The sequence below is a fragment of the Python bivittatus genome, unplaced genomic scaffold, assembly GCF_059951505.1.
Source record: "Python bivittatus isolate LINGU-HERP-01145 unplaced genomic scaffold, Pbiv_v1 ctg000700_np1212, whole genome shotgun sequence".
Lineage (NCBI taxonomy): Eukaryota > Metazoa > Chordata > Lepidosauria > Squamata > Pythonidae > Python > Python bivittatus.
In genome coordinates this window covers 51,157,429-51,174,831 of record NW_028277098.1, presented here as the reverse complement: position 1 = coordinate 51,174,831, position 17,403 = coordinate 51,157,429, and the positions used below count along the sequence as shown (strand labels likewise).

The 17,403-nt window shown below is 38.8% G+C and overlaps 1 protein-coding gene across 1 annotated transcript in view; it reads left to right on the top strand.

The window, feature by feature from the left end:
• The first annotated feature begins 1,431 nt into the window (after positions 1–1,431).
• Positions 1,432–17,403, top strand: part of DMAP1 (DNA methyltransferase 1 associated protein 1) — a 52,283-nt gene continuing 36,311 nt past the window's right edge. The window contains exons 1-7 of the mRNA XM_007419961.3: positions 1,432–1,576; positions 2,529–2,589; positions 6,152–6,262; positions 7,263–7,354; positions 9,420–9,615; positions 10,105–10,263; positions 11,631–11,798. Of these exons, the coding sequence (XP_007420023.1) occupies positions 6,161–6,262; positions 7,263–7,354; positions 9,420–9,615; positions 10,105–10,263; positions 11,631–11,798 (717 nt within the window). The 5' untranslated portion in view covers positions 1,432–1,576; positions 2,529–2,589; positions 6,152–6,160. The remainder of the gene's footprint in view (positions 1,577–2,528; positions 2,590–6,151; positions 6,263–7,262; positions 7,355–9,419; positions 9,616–10,104; positions 10,264–11,630; positions 11,799–17,403) is intronic.

Here is a 17,403-nt window from a genome sequence, read left to right as displayed (position 1 = left end):
CTGATGATGTTCCAAAAGGTCTGGGGTTGGTGGTTGTTGAGCCCCTGTTAATTTTCCTTTGGTGCATTGTGTTTCTTTTCTCTGGATATGCCTGATCTTTTTCTTTTTATTTCATTGGTCTCCACTTGTTAAAGTGTAAGCTGCCCAGAGTCATTTGGAGTCAGGTGGCCTCTAAATTAATAGAACAAACATGCAAGCAAACTAATAAATAAATACATTTTAGCCTTAAAATGAAATATCAGGAGTGAATGATGCTCAAGCCATAAAGTGTGGATTTAATTGAATGTAGAGTTAGGCTACATTCAACTGCCCTCTTATTTTTGGAAATATAAAATCCAACCTGATATTTAAAACCCTCCCCTTCCGTAAGCAAAACATTGTTTCCTTACTAAATGAAAAACAGAAGCACAGACAATAGGGCTCAGTAATGAGCTCAGCAGTTGGTACTGTCTGCACTACTTTAAAAATGGAAAAACTAAATTGAAATTTATATTGCCTCTGCAACGAAGGTGACATCATGAGAATGTGACTAAAAAAACAAACAAAAACAAATTGAGACATCTTCATGCTGCTTTTAGCAGCACATAAGGATGAACCCTCCGACTGAATGTTGGGAAAAATTCTGTTTGGTACAAGCAATTTTTCAACTGCAGAAACAATTATCTAGAGCAGAGGTTCTCAAGGTGTGGTCTGGGGACCCCTTTCCGGGGAATCCACAAAATCAGATAAATATTTTTAAATTTCTCAGCTTTAATTTCTAATACAGTAAACACTAATAGATATATTAAACAGTAGTAGATATATCCCACATAAACCAAAGCTCTTGGGGTCCTCAATCATTTTTAAGAATGTAAAGGGGTCTTGAGACCAAAATGTTTGAGAACCACTGCTCTAGAGGTACCTCGGGCTTAACTTCATCAGATGTGTACAAATGTTTAGGTTGCTTTAATCTGGATTCTGCACTGAACAGCAAGTTAGACAACGTAGTCTAAATGGCTCTATAATTTTATGAAATTTTATTTAAGAAAACAATTTTAATCTACTTGCTTTACAGAATAAATTATTTAAGGATAAATAAATACATAAAGCACTTTCTGCAAAGAAACAGAGGGACAGAAAGCGTGCTGGAATAAGGATGATACAAATAGAGAATTTCTGTTCTACAACACTTATTATTAGCAAGTCTAAATCTAAGGACTCTTGACACTGACTACTAAATTTGTCTCTTGTCACACAGCTCGTATAAAATGACCTATGGATTTGATGCTAATTAAACAGCCGCCATCGAATGCTATCGACGTTCGTTTACATTTTTTTTTTTTTAAAAGCCCAAATATAGACATTGAGGTTATACTGTATTACAAATGGGCTCCGGAACTAACAAACTAGATCGCAAATGGTACCCGAGCCTTGATTTGAGCTGCACTGCATGGTGGGATCGAAGGAAGACTATTCAAGAAATCTGCTGCGAGAACTAGAGAGCGGAAGTAGCCTTGTAAGGTTTTTATAGATGTTACACAGCCGGTCTGTGGTGCTGCTGGTCTGGATCGCGGACCTATTCGAAGTAAAGTTGGAGGTATAAATGGAGAAGCGTGACCTGCCGTGCTTTCTGAGGGGATGGGACAGCGTGGGGACGGAGGATTTTATCAGGAAGCGGGAACAGTTCAAGACGCATAAAATTAATGGAGTTAGTAAGGCGGCTCAGCGGACCTACGAACTCCTTAGCGGAAAGTAGCTCATAACACATAGACGAGGGCGAGAAAATAGGAATGAACTTCTGGGTTTGGGGAGTTGGGAGAAGAGAATGTGGGCAGTTCTGAAGGCAGTAAGCGCAACATTTATTTTAGTTCTTAAGTTTCTTTTCTTGAGATATGTCGGCCTTGAAGTCTGACGATGAAATAGTATTCGATGTCTATAGGTTCAATATCTTGTATCCACAGATTGTTAAGTCTGAGTGTTTGTATGGTGAAATGTAGTCTCCTTCACTGTTAACTCCGTATTTACTGACAAGCTGTCACAGGGAAATACGATTTTAAAGCAATATATTATTGCTAGTACAAAACAATATTATAGTCAATCACATGCTGTGCTTTTTAAACAGAGTATTTTATAATTCCACTTACCCCCCAAATGGAATATTAGCAAGTTTATTTTTAAAAACTTCCAGTAAAAGTCCAAAGAATAATAAATGAGTTTAAGGGAAAGATACCACAATGAGGAAAATAAGGTTTAAGAATTCTACTATAGTATTTTATATGCACCAACTGTAAGACTGGCAGTACTATCTTGTTTGAGTCTACTCAAAAATAACTTTCACTGAGTTCAGTGAGCCTTTGTCTCAAATAAATAGATATGGATTGGTGTATTATAGATATAAGATTGTAGTCAGTACACTTTAAAAAAACTGATGGAAATGCTCACTCATTGAATTAATTCCTTCTGAAATATTACTGTGATGCTAACATCATTCTTAGAGTTACAGTGTTTTTTATGTGGATTTCTTTACTGAATAGTTTATTCATTCTTAGGTACACTTGATGTCTCAGTCTTGACAGTATAAGATTATTCAATTGTGTTTAACTCCAGAAGGTAAGGCGACAGACCTCATTATCATTTTACAAATAAAAATAGCAATTAACACTTTATTCCTCATAGAAGATGTTCAGCAAAGCAAAGTTGGTGATGGTGGGGAAGTTTGTAAAAAAATGGCTTTTGTTCTAGTTATGAATTCAACATTAATAACCTTTTCTTTCTGTCTTCTTCAGACATATGTTTTCTTTAATATTTTTCATGGTGAAGAGTTTAGAAGAAATGAATGCTTGTACACTACTTGGAATCCTTAGTTGGCTTAATCAAAGTTATTGCCTTAATATGAGGATATTTCAACTAGCCAAACACACCTGTCTTTTGCTTCTAGTCTTTTTCCTCATGAACTCTACCAATTGATCTTGCAGATATTAGTGTTTTGGCTACAACTAATAATAGAGTCGTTGTATTATATGCAACATATCTTTTTATTTTAGATTGTTTTTTATGATACAAGGAGTAGACAAATAGCAAAGAAAGAGAACATTATTTGAATTCTGATAAACTTTCAATAAACTAAACATTTCAGAATATATACAGTGCATTCGGAAAGTATTCAGACCCCCTTCACTTTTTTCAATTTTGTTATGTTGCAGCCTGATACAATTGTTCAAATTCATTTTTTTCTCATTAATCTACACTCAGTACCCCATAATGACAAAGTGAAAACAGAATTTTAGAAATGTCTGTAAATTTATTAAAAAGAAAAAACTGAAATATCACATTGGCATAAGTATTCAGATCCTTTACTCAGTACTTTGTTGAAGCACCTTTGGCAGCAATTACAGCCTCGAGTCTTTGTCAGTATGATGCGACAAGCTTTGCACACCTGGATTGGGGATTTTCTGCTATTCTTCTTTGCAAATCTTCTCAAGCTCAATCAGGTTGGATGGGGACCGTCAGTGGACAGCCATTTTCAGGTCTCTCCAGAGATGTTCAATACGGTTCAAGTCAGGGCTCTGGCTGGGCCACTCTAGGACATTCACAGAGTTGTCCCTAAGCCATTCCTGTGTTGTCTTGGCTGTGTGCTTAGGATTGTTGTCATGTTGGAAGGTGAACCTTCGGCCCAGTCTGAGGTCCTGAGTGCTGTGGAACAGGTTTTCATTGAGGAGATCTCTGTACATTGCTCCATTCAGCTTTCCCTCAACCCTGACCAGTCTCCCAGTCCCTGCTGCTGAAAAACACCCCCATAGCATGATGCTGCCACCACCATGCTTCACTGTTGGGATGGTATTGGGCAGGTGATGAGTGCTGCCTGGTTTCCTCCAGACATAATGTTTAGATTGAGGCCAAATAGTTCAATCAGGCCAGAGAATCTTGTTCCTCACAGTCTGAGTCTCCTTCAGGTGCTTGTTTGCAAACTCCAAGGGGGTTTTCATGTGTTTTGCACTGAGGAGAGGCTTCCATCTAGCCACTCTGCCAGAACGCCCAGATCGGTAGATGGCTGCAGTGATGGTTGTCCTTCTGGAACTTTGTCCCATCTCCACACAGGATCTCTGGAGCTCAGTCAGAGTGACCATCGGGTTCTTGGTCACCTCTCTTACTGAGGCTCTTCTCCCCCAGTTGCTCAGTTTGGCCGGGCAACCAGCTCTTGGAAGAGTCCTGGTTGTGCCAAACTTCTTCCATTTGAGAATTATGGAGGCCACTGTGCTCTTGGGAACCTTCAGTGCAGCAGAAATTTTTTTGTAGCCTTCCCCAGATCTGTGCCTTGCAATAATTCTGAGCTCTGTAGGCAGTTCCTTTGACCTCATGGCTTTTGCTCTGATACAGCATGCATTGTCAGCTGTGAGGCCTTATATAGAGAGGTGTGTGCCTTTCCAAATCATGTCCAATCAATTTAATTTACCACAGGTGGACTCCAGTCAAGGTGTAGAAACAGCTCAGCAAGGATCAAGAGAAATGGGAGGCACCTGAGCTAAATTTCAAGTGTTGTTGCAAAGGGTCTGAATACTTATGCCAATGTGATAATTCAGTTTTTCCTTTTTAATAAATTTACAGACATTTCTAAAATTCTGTTTTCACTTTGTCATTATGGGGTACTGAGTGTAGATTAATGAGAAAAAAAATGAATTTGAACAATAGTATCAGGCTTCCAGTAGTAATGTATGGCTGTGAGAGCTGGACCATAAAAAAGGCCGAGCGCCGAAGAATTGATGCCTTTGAACTGTGGTGCTGGAGAAGACTCTTAAGAGTTCCCTGGACTGCTAGGAGGTCAAACCAGTCAATCTTAAAGGAAATCAACCCTGATTGCTCATTGGAAGGATCGATAATGAAGCTCAAGCTCAAATATTTTGGCCACCTAATGCGAAGAGAGATCTCTTTGGAGAAGACCCTGATGCTGGGAAAGATTGAAGGCAAAAGGAGAAGAGGACGGCAGAGGATGAGATGGTTAGATAGTATCACTGAAGCAATGAGCATGAAACTGACCAAACTCAGGGAGGCAGTGAAGGACAGGAAGGCCTGGCGCAATATGGTTCATGGGGTCACGAAGAGTCGGACACGACTTAACGACTAAACAACAACAACAAGTATCAGGCTGCAACATAACAAAATTGAAAAAAGTGAAGGGGGTCTGAATACTTTCCGAATGCACTGTATGCTAATCCTTTGCACGCTTTGAAGATGATTTGGAAGCAGTTGTTTGGACCTCATGTAAGTGTAACACCTCACTGCTATTTCTTAAAGTAGCCCTACTATTTCAAGCTTCTGTGTGAATCATTTTCTAAGTGTGCACAGCCTTAATATTTCTATGCATATGTTTAATTATGCTTTAAAACCACGTTTTCTGTATTCATTTATGATATCAGCCCCCTCTTTTTTAATAACAACAATTGGGATGGATTTCAAATTATATTTTTATTCCATGTTCCTCATGTTTGTTAACTTGATGACAGAAAAAGTACATTGCAGCACAAATTGTGTTACTTTTTCATCATAATTATGTGGGCTTGCTTATTATATTTTGTGATGCATGGACATCACTATAGATTGAACATTATTTAGAATAGCTCTTCTGAGTCTAGAATTCTCATTAGACTCAATATGCATATGCAGAATTTGTAACAAAAAGTCAAAATGTTTTGTTTGGCTAGATGACACATTTGACCATATTTATTTATCCCTATTTCAGAGATTCAGGGTTTGATGTTTCTTTTCCTTTCATAAGATTAGAAAGGAGGGAATATCTGAACTTGATAATATTCAGGATGGGAAGGATTAGTCAAAACTGACAGAATGATCTAAGATTATATCTGGGAGACAAGTTTTAGATTACCTGTTGTCCACACTTAATGCCTGGAAACCATTTATTAAATGAGTGTAGACTTTCTCAGGATCCAAACACCAATTTCCATGTTCTGTTTTGAATGGCAAACATGTTGATGTGCAAGATGCCATTGATATTCTTCATATAGATGTTTCAGGTATCTAACAAGCTGTTATTTCGTACAGAATCTAGGGTGAAGAAAAACAGTTAATTTTGCAGAGGTTATTCTGTGTCTCTGGGTGTCTAGCTAAGGATTGTTTGCTTTTTTAAAAAAACATGTTTTCTTTTTTTTAATTTCAGACAATCAGAATGGCTACAGGAGCAGATGTTCGGGATATACTTGAGCTGGGGGGCCCAGAATCTGAAAACATAGGAACTATTAATAAGAAAGACATCATCAATTCTGATAAGGTATAGATGGGGATGGCTGACTGAGATAAGTCTTCAAAGTGATGAATTTCACTTTTGGTTTTGGACTACTTCCATTGAACCCTTTTTAAACAAAGCTGAAGCAACACTTGCATGATACTCTCCATCATGTGCTGTTGATTACAGAGTGTGAGATATGAATTATAGAAATTATGTAGATCATGGCACAAGAAATCAGAATCTTTCCGTAAACATGCAACAAGATTATCCCTGTTATTTGGGATCTTGCCCGCATGATTTTCTCATGGAGGAATCTTGCTACCTCTGTGCTTGAGGAACTTGAGAGGCTTTAAAAGAAAATATAAAGTGCAATTTTTTGTATGTGTTTATAAAATTTGACACAATTTTAGCCTCCCAGTTCTGATGTCCTCATGTATTTGGATATCTAAAGAAAATACTGTCTTTGTACTTTCACTTACTCTATTTTGTTTAATGGAGTCAGTGAAATATTACAGGTATTTAGAGCTAGAATACAACACTTGTATGGCCTCTAATGTCTAGTTTAAAGATTTTATTCTACTATTTTAATAAAATCTGCATTTTTCAGAGTTCACAGAACACTTATGAATTTCCCAGTGTCTTGTTTGTATATTTATCTCCTGTCTTCTTTTTGTAGCTTTGTTTACCTTATTGGCAAGAGGGGAACAGGGCTACCAAGCACAATGAAAGGAATGACTAACAATGTTAGAATGAGAAGGAATGCGATTGGTCTGGGATAAAAGAAATTTGTTTGTTCATCAGTCAGCTGCATTTAGAATCTGTACTACCCACACCACCTGTGTTCTATGTTTTAAGAAGCAAAAGAGAAATGGGAAGTAGAGGCTTTGGGAACTTGGACTATGAGAACATGTTTTAGGATATCACTAAGGAGACAACAGGCATAACACTGTCTTAAGAACTCAAAAAGGCAAAATAACCAAAACCTACTCCTAGTAATGGACCTTAATGCTCTCACAAAAGATTTAAATATTTTTTGTTTCAGAAAAAATCCAAGAAATCATCAGAGACCCTAACATTTAAGAGACCGGAAGGAATGCACCGAGAGGTCTATGCGCTGCTGTACTCTGATAAAAAGTAAGTTTTTTGTTATACATTTGCCTCACTTAAGTGTATATACTCAGTCAGCTTCCCATCTTCTAGATTTCTAAATTTCATGCACAAAAAAGATTTGACAGATCACTTTTTAAATTTTGCCTTTCTTCCATGTCTTATCTTTCCTAGAGTTTCTGGTCCCTGTGATCAGGTCAGAAATGTGCAGTGTTTTGGGACCTAGGGCCACACTTGGCTTTTGAGTGTCATATACTGAGCTGAATTTCCAAAAGAGGGTAGTGTCAAGACAAAATAGATTTATTTAAAGTTGATTTAATTTTAAGCATTATAAAAATTATTAGACTTGCTAGGACTACTCCCTTTGTATCTAACATCATTTTCTTTCTGTCACATTAAATGTTACGGTTCAGCAACAATTTTTGAAGAGATTCTGGAGCTTGGTGGGAAACAGCCTGTGCCCTTCTGACCTAGATGTAGGGAGAGGTTCATATGTAATATTGCCAGAAATTTTCAAGGCATGGAAAAGCCACCAGAACCTCTCTTTTTTTTCTTTTCTTGAAAATAATGGGTGAAATTTGAAATATATCTAATACCGTCTTCTGACGGTAAATAAATTTCTGAATTTATTTAATTAAACTAAGTGTATAGTTTATTTGCCTGATAAAACTGTAATTTGGGGGTTATTTATAAAATGTAAAATCAGTTATTTTTTAATAACATTAAACACCTTAAGCTACCTAGATATATTTATTTGTTAGGAAAATAGCAATTAACTAAAAATTGAAAATTACAGTTCTTCAGTAATATAATAAAAAGGAAGGTTTTAATATATTACATCTCTATAAGCAAGAATTCTAAGCACCCATATAACTTATTTGGTGTGCCCAAGGAAATTTTGGGCTTGTTTCTTAGATTCATGGCCTCTAGGAAGAACAGTTAAAATGTATGCATGCAAAGTCATAGTTTTTTTCTAAAAATGAAAATGCTACTTATATATTTTTTGGCATTTAAATTTTGTTAGAGCAGGGTGTTACGAAAACAATGCTGAACAGCAACATTACTTTAATCCTTGATTAGGTTGGCCTGCTGGATAATATAATATAACTATCCTATACTTGATCTTAGTCAATAGCAAATCTCCCAAATATTATGCTTTTTTATTACAAAAAACATGATTTCCAAGCATGGTAAGCTATTGTAATCTTTGCAAGATCTAATCTCTCAAAAACATTTGCAGATGTTTCAAACATAATTTAGCCCTAACCAAGAGGATAGCTGTGAAGGAGAAATCTGGTGTGTACCACTCCCTACTTCAGAATGACTGCATGGGACTTGCTTATCCTGTATTGGGAATTTGGACTCTGCTAAGCTATAACAGAGCGTCAGTTTGGTATAGTGGTTAAAAGCACCAGACTAGAAACAGGAGACTGAGAATTCTAGGCCAGATTTAGCCAGCTGGGTGATTTTAGGCAAATCTCTCTCGCTCAGCCCTAGGAAGAAGGCAGTGGCAAACCACTTCTGAAAATGCTGCCAAGAAAACTGCAGGGATTTGCCCAGACAGTCACCAGTCAAGACTGATCCAAAGGCACAAAAAAAAAGACAAAGCCATAGCATCATAATATAAATCTATAAAATAAAATGGGAATAAATTGTTGGGGTATAATAAAAATAAATAATACAGTCAGGTAACTTTTAAACTCATTCCTATAATTGTCAATAAGCTGTTTTTCCTCACATCTTTATCCTCCCCATTTCTGTTTTCTTATGTCATCTCTTATTTTATTATAATACAGATAAATGTTAACAACATGAGAGAAATCAGCAAGACTATTCAGATAAAAACATTTTTGTAAATTCTTTTGGCTGGCCTTTGCATAAAATAATACATTCAGGACTTAATAATAAATTACTCCCAAACTCACCCAACCTCAATTTTGTATAGGTTATATAAAATAATTTGAAGGTCTGCATTGTTGTCTTTAAGGTGTCTTTAACTCTTTTTCAGAAAACATGGATTGAGCAGTAAATATGCCTGCAATGATTCTTATGCTGATAATTGGTTGATTTAAGTCTTGTATTTTTCTTTCAGGGATGCACCCCCTCTTTTACCAAGTGACACAACACAGGGTTATCGTACAGTAAAGGCAAAACTTGGTTCCAAGAAAGTGAGGCCTTGGAAGTGGATGCCATTCACAAACCCTGCTAGGAAGGATGGGGCTATGTTCTACCACTGGAGAAGGGCGGCAGAAGAGGGCAAGGATTACCCTTTTGCCAGATTCAACAAAGTATGGAGGCTTGATAAGAGTTATATTGTATGTGTGGGATTGGTATGCTTAATGGAACTGCATAAAAAATATTTAAAAATTAGTCCCCGATACTCTTTTTTACTTGCTATGTCTAGTGCTAACTCCCACATCAGTTTTTAGTGATCTACTACTATAATTTACACTGCAGCTATAGAAGGCAGCCACAGAGCCATGTTTGTTCCCCCATGTGCTCCACAGCATCTTTTTGCCTTTGAATCTGAGGCATTGCATAGCCATCCTCTTCAGGTGCAGCCAAAATGATGAATGAATCTAGGAAGTATAGAAAAAATGTTGGAGGGAACTAGAGATGTAAAAACGGCATTTTGAGGAACTTTTGTTTTTGGAACAATTGGATTTCTATCATGAATTTCTGTTACATGCCTCAACATGTCTCTTGCTTTATGGAACTATTACATACATGGGTAAGAAGAACCAGTTGTGTGAGCAGTCTTTTTTCTTTTTGGATAGACAGTACAAGTTCCAGTCTATTCAGAGCAGGAGTATCAAATGTACCTTCATGATGATGCCTGGACAAAAGCTGAAACAGACCACCTCTTTGACTTATCACGACGTTTTGACCTCCGTTTTGTGGTAATTCATGACCGCTATGATCATCAGCAGTTCAAAGTAAGCCTCTAATCTCATTCACTCATTCTAATGTGTAAGTGCTGCTTGTAAAAAAGATGAAACAGGATGAGCTTGCTAGCTCCACTCCTTTTACCTTGCTGTTTTCATTGTCATTTATGTGGGGATGACTGTCTACCCAGGAGAGTTTTAGTTTTACAAAGACACTCCAGACATAAAGGGTAACAAGAACAGTAAGAAAGGTATGAAGTTAATGCATACATCACTACAGCTCCTCCTTATAAGTAGAGTTTATAGGTAAGGTGAATGTCATGAAAAGGGTTCTATTGACTAATAACTTTTATATAAATGCTGTTTTGGTGCAATGTGCCAAGTAACTTAAAATTTTAAGAATCATTTCTTGTCCAGTGGTCATCCTATAGAAGAGTAAATATTGAACAACAAGTGAGAACTGACTCATGTTCCCGTTAAAGATTTTTGGCTTCTTATCCTGTATGGGATAAGCAAAATTCACTGAAAAAAATGGAAATTGGGTCAATAAACTGGTCAGATACAGTTCAGTTCAGGAAGTTAGTGTATCACTGATACTCTCCTTATTACTCCTCAAATATGCTTCAAGTTCTATTTTATTTATTTATACATCACATTTATATAGCCATCCATCTCACACAAAGTGACTCTGATTCTATCACGGAGTAGCCAGAAACTTTGTCTAACTATAATCCAAATTTTAACTTTAACTCTGGAATTAGCATGGTATAAGGACTGAGATTTGAAAGCTTTTTGTTTCTTTGTTGGTTGCAGGCAAAAACTGATGAAAAGCATTAACAGTTGTGAAATATGAAATGATGTGATGTTAGCATGTGCCGCAAACCCAGCTTTTCACTCAAAGGCCTGCAGAAAAGATGTTGTCTAACTTACACAAACACCTTTGGGCACTTTACAGTTAGACCAGCTTAATTGAATGGTCATGGAGAATATGGGATAAGATGATGCAACAACAAGAGTGGCACAGATTAGATAATTTTGGAGAATTGTTGTTTAATCAAATATAGAAACCCCAACAGGTCCATACTCTTGTTTCTGATACCTTGGTCTGTCTATGTTAGAGATTTTTGACGTTTTTCTTCATGGAAGATATATATGTCGAACAACAAATATTAAATGATAAAAGATTTCTGTATAATTACATTTTTCTCATAAAATTGAATATTGGAAAGAATATCTACTGCCTCTTCTTTTCACTATTAAATTAATAATAGCATGGCATCATGCATACCAACCAGCTAATCTTATTCTGATAATGTATTGGTACTAGTTATAGTAATTTCTTATGTATGTGTTCTTTTATCCCTAATCTCTTCATTTTGTTTCATCTTTTCTATTTTTAACCCTTGTTCTTAACTTAGAAGCGGTCAGTAGAAGATCTAAAGGAGCGTTATTATCATATCTGTGCCAAGTTAGCCAATATTCGTGCAGCTCCAGGCACAGACCTGAAAATCCCTGTCTTTGATGCTGGCCATGAAAGGCGCCGGAAGGAACAATTAGAAAGGCTGTATAACCGAACGCCAGAACAGGTAATGCCAATGAATGTTAGAAGGCAGATAGGTTTTGAATTACTTAGTGCCAGAGCAGTAGCAATGGCCAGTGATTGCTGGTTCCATTATTCTTTGAAATTGTTAACATGATTCCTCTTGAAAGTAATTAGTAATATAATATAATGCACTTGCCACCTTTTGAAGACCCGTAATGGATATGTGAGAGCCAGTTTGGTGTAGTGGTTAAGGCATCAGGCTAGAAACCAGGAGACTGTGAGTTCTATTCCTGCCTAGGCATAAAGCTAGCTGGGTGACCTTGGGCCAGTCACTTTCTCTCAGCCCTAGGAAGGAGATAGTGGCAAACAACTTCTGAAAAACATTGCCAAGAAAACTGCAGAGGCTTGTCCAGGTAGTCTCCAAGAATCAGATGCGATTGGATGGATGAAAAAAAATGGATATGTCCATATGAATTGATCAGTATGACTAATAACATAATTAAAAGAACATACTGTGTTGAACTGTTACTCAATATTTGTTTGAGAAGTCTTGAAATAGGTTACTGAATAGTATGCTGATTATGAGAATCTACTTCTTAATTTTGGATAATTTTTCCCCATTAAGAGATGTATGTTTGCATTATCATGCAAATATTGCCACCTTATTGTATTTTTGGAGATTGATTTTTGTTAAGAGATTTAGGCATGAAGCTTCTGGCAACAGTTCATTGATCTGGTATCAAATGTATATGTATATGATTTTGACATCAAGAATGTAGATAGACATGGGAACTTTGGGAACTGTAGGGTGATGGGTCATAGAACCATGGCATATAGTGCTGCAAGATCTGCAACTTGAAAGGATTCCTAGGTCTTTAAATGTTGCACAGAAAAGAATCCAAAGTATAAAGCATCTTAAGTATGTTAACTTCTGGGTGGTGGGATATGGTCAACACTGTTAGCTTGCAAGATCATCTTTAGGTTAGATATCCTAGTTTGCATAGAATAGTGTGAGTGTGCTTGGGTTAAAACTGGGCTTTGGTTGCACTTGTGGCATGCTGCCCAGAAGGTGCCCAAACTGATTGATACATTCCTTACCATTAGCAGGAAATACTGCTTGAGCAGTAAAAGTAAGCATTTGGGTTAATGGAATATTAAGGGGTGGTAATGAGTGCACTGCAAATGTGAATGACTACTATATAAGTCAAGGGAAAGGCATGGCTTCTTTAAGGCTCTGTCAACAGGTACAGCAAGTTCACCTATATACAGTGGGGCAAAAAAGTATTTAGTCAGCCACCAATTGTGCATGTTCTCCCACTTAAAAAGATGAGAGAGGCCTGTAATTTTCATCATAGGTATACTTCAACTATGAGAGACAAAATGGGGGAAAAAATCCAGAAAATCACATTGTCTGATTTTTAAAGAATTTATTTGCAAATCATGGTGGAAAATAAGTATTTGGTTAATATCAAAAGTTCATCTCAATACTTTGTTATATATCCTTTGTTGGCAATGACAGAGGTCAAACGTTTTCTGTAAGTCTTCACAAGGTTTTCACACACTGTTGCTGGTATTTTGGCCCATTCCTCCATGCAGATCTCCTCTAGAGCAGTGATGTTTTGGGGCTGTTGCTGGGCAACACGGACTTTCAACTCCCTCCAAAGGTTTTCAATGGGGTTGAGATATGGAGACTGGCTAGGCCACTCCAGGACCTTGAAATGCTTCTTATGAAGCCTCTCCTTCGTTGCCCGGGCGGTGTGTTTGGGATCATTGTCATGCTGAAAGACCCAGCCACATTTCATCTTCAATGCCCTTGCTGATGGAAGGAGGTGTTCACTCAAAATCTCACGATACATGGCCCCATTCATTCTTTCCTTTACATGGATCAGTCGTCCTGGTCCCTTTGCAGAAAAACAGCCCCAAAGCATGATGTTTCCACCCCCATGCTTCACAGTAGGTATGGTGTTCTTTGGATGCAACTCAGCATTCTCTCTCCTCCAAACACAGCGAGTTGAGTTTAGACCAAAACGTTCTACTTTGGTTTCATCTGACCATATGACATTCTCCCAATCCTCTTCTGGATCATCCAAATGCTCTCTAGCAAACTTCAGATGGGCCCGGACATGTACTGGCTTAAGCAGGGGGACACGTCTGGCACTGCAGGATTTGAGTCCCTGGCAGCATAGTGTGTTACTGATGGTAGCCTCTGTTACTTTGGTCCCAGCTCTCTGCAGGTCATTCACTAGGTCCCCCCGTGTGGTTCTGAGATTTTTGCTCACTGTTCTTGTGATCATTTTGACTCCACGGGGTGAGATCTTGCGTGGAGTCCCAGATCAAGGGAGATTATCAGTGGTCTTGTATGTCTTCCATTTTCTAATTATTGCTCCTACAGTTGATTTCTTCACACCAAGCTGCTTGCCTATTGCAGATTCAGTCTTCCCAGCCTGGTGCAGGTCTACAATTTTGTTTCTGGTGTCCTTCGACAGCTCTTTGGTCTTGGCCATAGTGGAGTTTGGAGTGTGACTGTTTGAGGTTGTGGACAGGTGTCTTTTATACTGATAACAAGGTCAAACAGGTGCCATTACTACAGGTAACGAGTGGAGGACAGAGGAGCCTCTTAAAGAAGTAGTTACAGGTCTGTGAGAACCAGACATCTTGCTTGTTTGTAGGTGACCAAATACTTATTTTCCACCATGATTTGCAAATAAATTCTTTAAAAATCAGACAATGTGATTTTCTGGATTTTTTTCCTCAATTTGTCTCTCATAGTTGAGGTATACCTGTGATGAAAATTACAGGCCTCTCTCATCTTTTTAAGTGGGAGAACCTGTACAATTGGTGGCTGACTAAATACTTTTTTGCCCCACTGTACCATCCTCTTGTGCCAGCTAGAAGATGAAAGTTTTTTACTAGTTTCTTGAAGCACAGGAGGGATGAATGAGACCACTAGGAGGGAGTTCCAGAGATGAGAGCAGTGATGGAAAAAGTCCACCTCTGAGGCCTTGTCAGAATCTCAGAGAAACAGCACCTGGAGATAGTTAACCCTATGAGACCTGGTTGGTTGGGTAGATGAATGCCAGAAGATGCAGTCTCTCAGGTAACCAGGATCAGAGGTATATAGAGTCTTAAAGGTGACAACCAGCACCCAGAAGCCCTCTGTTAACCAATGGAGCTCCCAAAGCAGAGGGATCATGCAAATATATTGGAGCACACTCATAATTTCCTGGGCTGCCACATTCTGTACCAGCTGTAGCTTCCAGATCTTCTTCAAAGGCCACCCCCATGTACAGCACATTACAGTAATCCAACAGGGAAGTGACTAGGGCACGAGTGACCATGAGTAAGGGCTCCCCATGAGAATGATTACAAATGATGGGCCAGATGTAGCTGTACAAAAGCCCTCCTAGCCATATCTACCACTTGCTCTTCAAAATCAAGGAACAGAGGCAGACGTATGCACAGAAGATCACTTCAGTCCAGTCCAAAGTCCCAGGTGTCTTATTATTCCAATGGGTAACCAAAGTCTCAGCTGAACTGCCTACCAGACCTCCAAGAGTTCTCTGAAAACTTGTGGGATCCATTAGGCACCTGGGGTGGACCAATCTAATGGGCCCTTCCCCTCTGTAGAGGAGAGGTCATTATGCCAAATTCCATAGCACTCAGAAAGTGATCTGTCTATAAGGGGTTGAACTTCAACACTCCCCACTTTCAGATCATGTTGCATTCCTCCTGAAATAAAGACCAGATCTAGTATGTGACCTTTAATGTGTGTCAGGCCCTCAATAAGTTGGGTCAGATTCATGGTTGTCATGGCTGCCATGAACTCATGGCCACTCCAGACCCCTCACCAAGGGAAGGCAGGTTGAAGCTAACTGGGGGAACTCCACTGCCAACCCGGCAATCAAGTCAAGCAGCCTGCCCGCTCTACAGCAGAGGGAAAAGTACCCAAGTAGCAGCCTCAGCTGGTCCCTCTGGCCCAATTGCACAAACAGGGTCTCACTTCCATCTGTTTCTGGGATAGCACCTCTAAAGGCCAAGAGAGTATAGCAGATGACAACAGCTACTCTCTTCCCTTGCTAATGGCTGGTTCCTAACCCAGAGCCCTGGTGGGTAAATTTCTGAAGGAGACCCTGTGCTTCTCCCTGAGAAGGAATACATCAACACAGATGTATTCCAGGAGACACACTGTCCCAAGTTGCCCCCTCCTTCCCAACGGCTGTAAAAGAAGAACCTTTCATCAACATCTGCCTCCAGAGCAGTCTGGACAGAACCAAAATTCCATGTAACAAAGTCCATCAGAAAGAATTCCAAACTAAAGCCTGTTTAATGTCAGTAGCCACCAACCCAGACTTCCTACAACATTTACAGTACCTTCCTAGGGGTATAGTCTTCTTCCATTGCTGGTGAATCCAGACTTGGATGTAATGGACTGAGAAGCTGCCAGAATGCTGACAGTCCTGAATTTCAGGACCAGGGATTATTCAGAGCTCAGGTTCCCTAAATAAGATTCCCAGGCACCAGCTGAATCCAATAATCAAATCACAGCATTGTGTTTTTTCTGTATCAGGTAAGCTGAACAAGGCCTCTGCAGTTGCTCTCCAACATTCCTTCTGTTGAGAACCACCAATGTTGCCTCTTTTCAGCAGGGTTGCTGGCTGGTGCACTAGCCCTTCTCCGACTTCCACCAACATCTCAGCCCCCAAACTGAGGTGTCAACCCCCCATTACACTTTCCAACACGTCCTCATAGCCGTCCAACACTCAAACCTCTTCAAACCACTTCAGTTGCAGCACCATAATGGGGGGGAAAAGGTCAGTCTTCCCTCAGAATGAATGGAAGGCAGATAAATGGAAAGAGGTTGTAAAAGTTACTTGGAACTAAGTGAAAATTATTGTATTACAGTCTCATAGAAGTGTGTAGAGTTAAGTTAATGAGAAGTATGCAAAAGGATGCTTGGTGGAATGAGGGACTAAGTGTAAGTGGGGCATCACTACCTCCACCTTCTGGAGAGCCCCATGCCAGGAAGAACAAATACAAACATGTTAGTCTCTCACTGCTTAGCTTGCCCTGCCCCTTACCTGCTCTGGAACCGGTTGTTGTCTAATTTTGCTAACACCCCTGGTTGGAAAAAGTATGCTAGAGATTTGTATGCAAATAATAGTGATATGCCAAGAAGTGAAATTAAAACAAATCCTATAAAGATTAGTATTCAAGAAAGAAATTGATGAACAAGAAGTCATAAATAACTCTGAAAATATTGTAAAATGATGAGAATACAAGTGCAGATGGTATAACTGGAAAAATGTTAGAATGTAGGTATGGTTTGCTTATGGAGTGGGTGTGTGACTTGTTTAATATATGTGTGAAGACTGATGCTTGGAAGAGTGCTGTTATTGTTTACCTATACAGAGGGAAAGGAAGCAAGCGTACAAAGGCTACATGGGGATTAGCATGCTTGAGAAGGTGTTGGCAGGATTCTGATCGAAAGGGTAGAAGAGGCAAAATGACCAAAATTTGGGAAGTGTTTTACCCTAGGCAGGTCACTGAGAATTGTAAGTGATAAAATTAAAAGGCTTGAATTATGGAAAGTTTTGCACTGCCATGAAGTTGAAAGTTGGTTCACAAATGCAGTAAGGGCAGTATATGAT